This window comes from Pseudomyrmex gracilis, unplaced genomic scaffold, assembly GCF_002006095.1.
Source record: "Pseudomyrmex gracilis isolate BER0280 unplaced genomic scaffold, ASM200609v1 scaffold_907, whole genome shotgun sequence".
In the NCBI taxonomy this organism is placed as follows: Eukaryota; Metazoa; Arthropoda; class Insecta; order Hymenoptera; family Formicidae; genus Pseudomyrmex; species Pseudomyrmex gracilis.
Genome location: NW_018021491.1, coordinates 40,626 through 44,557, shown reverse-complemented (window position 1 = coordinate 44,557; position 3,932 = coordinate 40,626). Strand labels below are relative to the sequence as shown.

At 28.9% G+C, this 3,932-nt stretch overlaps 1 protein-coding gene across 1 annotated transcript; it reads right to left on the bottom strand.

Moving 5' to 3' along the window:
- Positions 1 to 55: 55 nt before the first annotated feature.
- Positions 56 to 1,162, bottom strand: LOC109861658. Its single transcript, XM_020441390.1, has 2 exons — positions 693 to 1,162; positions 56 to 452 (listed from the first exon to the last, which is right to left on the bottom strand). Exons 1-2 carry the CDS (start codon positions 859 to 861, stop codon positions 247 to 249), a joined length of 375 nt encoding a protein of 124 aa, XP_020296979.1. The 5' UTR covers positions 862 to 1,162; the 3' UTR covers positions 56 to 246.
- Positions 1,163 to 3,932: the final 2,770 nt, after the last annotated feature.

Below are 3,932 nucleotides of genomic sequence, written 5' to 3'. Positions count from 1 at the left end.
AATACATGCAAAATGTACCTAATGTTATACTATTTCATGAGAAATTTTTGTTACTTACGATAGTTGATTCAGTTTCTTTTAATAAGCTTAGCCAACACGTGAAATTTTTTTAGAAAAACCACATGAAATCTTTAATCACTGATAAAAAGTCAACAATCAACTCCACAGGCCTGGTTTTTGCATCTGGTGTCTTCAAATGTCTAGTAGTAACATATTTTACCGGTAGAGCGCGCGAGTTGACGATAGTCACAGAGAAAACGCGGAGGTACGATTTGGGCGCTGGTACGATTTAGGCAACCTTACCCTACGTTTCGCGACCTGCAAAAACTTCATAAAAATTCTCTGCTTAAGAGCAGTCTTCCGTGGAGCCCTTTCATGAAAGCTACTATTACGAGTTGTTTTCTTCTCTTTCTTGAGTTTGGTCATTTCTTCGAGAATATCCTTCTCTTTACCTGCAACAACCAGCTATGTCGAATCATAATAACCAAATCAACATAGTTGCATCTGTCGCATGTAATAAGAGGTTAGAGAATTGGAAAAGAAATGAATAAAAGATCAAGGATTAAGGATTTTAGATACCTCTAAGGTGATATACCCAGAGAGTACATGAACTGGCCCCATATCCTATATCACCCGCTCAATATNAAGAGCTAAAACGTTCAACACTGTAGCAAATTAATACAGAATCTTACTCGATATCTTGACGATGGAGCTCCTGAAAGTCTTCGTCCCGTACTTAAAGTCAATATCCACACTTGTTGATATTGGCACATCAGCATCGGCTACAATGAGGTCCTTCTTCGGAACGCAGTAGAAGTGGTCGGTACTGACGATCAAAAAGTATTTCTGACCACTATTCATGGTGAACGGAGCTTTCCACTTAACATAAGTAAACTATGAAATCTATCCTACAACAAGCACCTGCCGATGGAAATAGATAACATTGTCACCGAACAAAGGCACACGAAACACCAAATATGTCTGACAGTGATGAAAGATCGATTCCGCTGCAACGAGAATATCAAAGCGGTAGGGGCACGCACACAAGCGAGAACTGCCGTCCGTGTGCGCACATTGAAACCAGAAATGTTGTACTAATTCCATTAGAGTCTATTTTTAAAGTTATTAGGGTTGGACAGTTTGTTTGTCTTCGACCCAACAGGTTTGAGCGCAATTTGTAATATACCCTATTTTTGTATGTACCTATTATCAATAAAAGCATTTAAAACAAAAATATTGAAAAATTTATTTGTGTGACCTTGTAAGTCCATTTTCTTAAGGAATAAGGCACACTTGAATCAACTTGTTTTTAGCCAACAAATTACATTGGTATTTTTTTAAATTTGATTTACATAGTGCCATATTTGATCTAATATTTCTAAATTTCAATTAAATTTGTGTAAATTTGTTCATTTTTTAAATTTGTTTCGTCCTAAGTGGCTTATTTAAGACCATAAACTTTAAATTAAAACAAATTTACGAATAAAAAACCAAATTTAAACCAAATTTGATGTAAATCCATTTAAATTTAGACTAAATTAAGAAGAGAAAATTAATTTAAAATAAATATAATTTAAATTTAAAACAAATATAGAGTTAAATATTAACGTTTTACAAGGGTTATTTAAAAGTTTTAAACGTTATATAAAAATATAGAGGAATCTCTATGATAAACATAATATCATAAACATAATATTTATAATGTAACATATAATGTTTATATGTAATATATATATATATTAAACATCATCACTCTCTACATAAGTGTCACTTACAGGATTTTTAGTTTATTATATAGTGACACTTAGAAAGTCATGTTCTTTATGGTCACCAAAAATAAAATAAAAAAATATTTATAAGTAAAATATTTATAAGTAAAACTTTAAAACCAAAAAAATCCCTTAATTAAAGAAACACATGAAGTTTTAAACCTTTAAACTGCTCTCCTTTAAAATTTGGAGTTACGGGATTGTATATAGGGAGTAACGACATGTATACTTATATAATATATATTATATATCGATCATGAAAGCATCTAATTAAAAATGCTTTAAATGCTTAAATGAAGGTGGCTTGGGAGGCATAGTGTTTACCCCTTTACGTAATAACTTGTCCAATTTAGCGTTTAAAATTCTGCAAACATACAACGTATTTTACATATTTTTTAAGAATATGCTCTACTTTAATTTGTACTATAAAAATTACTAAAATTTAAAATTTACTAAACTTCACACTTAAAAATTACTAAACTTCCAACAATAAATCTTTGATTATAGGAAATAAACTTTAAATATATGTGTATATAATATTAGAAATATTTACTTAATTATTTTAGAGTATTTACTTACTGATAATATTCATGAAATTTTTCACACAAACAACGCGTTTCGCGTCTGAAAAAAGCATATTTAACGTGTACATTACATTATTTACACTTGTAAATGCACAAACATATTTGTTTATTAAATAAAATAATAATAAATAATAATAATAAATATGAAATAATTTGTATACAAAACAATGTTTTTAATCAGCTTTTATGTGACACTATAAGTAACGTGTGTGTCATATAGAAATAAATATGTTGATTTCGAAATAAATTTTGCTTGTATTAATAGTACAATTTTATATAGTATTTCATATATCTTTTTACATTAGTCAATTGTAAATAATAAAATTATTATTACTGAGAAAAATCTATTAAGAAAAATTTTATTAAATTATTGTCTATATTATAAAAATACATAAGAAGCACACAAATAATAACATGTAACGAAAGCTGATTGAATGTTTTAAAAAAAAAGTTAACTTACTGAAAATCTCCCTTTGAAAGAACACGCTCTAAATATGTAATAGGTATCGACTCTATTTCTTTATCTGATTTATGACCTATGATCAGTGACTTATTTTTATCGCTTTGAGACTTATGTTTTTCTAAATTAGTGTAAGTAGATATCACTCGAGTAGATCCCTCCTGTTCATTAATAAGTATCGTTATAAATTTGTTGAAACAGTCCGTATTTTACTGGAGCTAACTGTGATGTTATTGTATTTGTTACCTGGTGTGTGTGTGTCTCATTTTGTGGAGATCTATAAAATGAAGCACTTGAAAAAGGCTCTTCATACGAAACCCTTCCAATATCAGATCCATACATATGTAAGCTTGAGGAATCAGTGAAAGTAGATATACTTTCAGGTGTATATACATTGAAACCTGATATAGGATTCCGCGGTAATAACTCAGTATATGTCTTTTGAGGCACTGACCACGTTTTAGTGATAACATTTGGTGGACGACACAGCTGCGCAGTTGGTTTCATTGATTGGAGTGAATTAAGAGAGGAGACATCAGGAAAAATATTGGCAGCTTCGTTCTCTTTATTAAAATTTAAATTATCTCTTATTTTGCTAATATCACCTTCCATGTCAATAATTTGGTCAGGTCGATCACATTCATTCTTTCGATTTGTAACTTTGTCTTTATCTGACGATGAAGTAGTTATATATTTTTTAGGCCGTACAATTTGACGAGAAGGATGACCTAAGCTAAACAAATAAAAATTTTCGTTATTTTAATATACGTTACTTACTAATTACTTTTAAATAGCAAAAAATGTGCATCAAAATAAAACAATTCAAAACAATTCAAAACAATTCAAAATTAAGGATTATTGTACAGAAATATAAAAAATAAATGTTGAAGAAAATGCAACAAAATTGATTGAAACAAAACGCATATTTGTTGGAAGTCACTGCAAGAAAGTGAGAATAAATACATAAATAATATTATATAAAATTTTTGATATGACAAAACCAAAAAAGAAAAGCAACTATATAGAACAGAAGCTACAAATTAATAATAAATAAAACTAATTTTATATAATAATAGTTTTACATTGAAATCACAATAAAAGTAATTAAATACATATTTT

Excerpts from the sequence above, each read along its gene's own strand:
- LOC109861658 (XM_020441390.1), bottom strand. The coding sequence starts at position 861 with ATGAATAGTGGTCAGAAATACTTTTTGATCGTCAGTACCGACCACTTC. Across the intron at positions 453-692 it reads CTCCATCGTCAAGATATCGA|GTAAAGAGAAGGATATTCTC; the intron begins GTAAGATTCTGT and ends TGGTTGTTGCAG.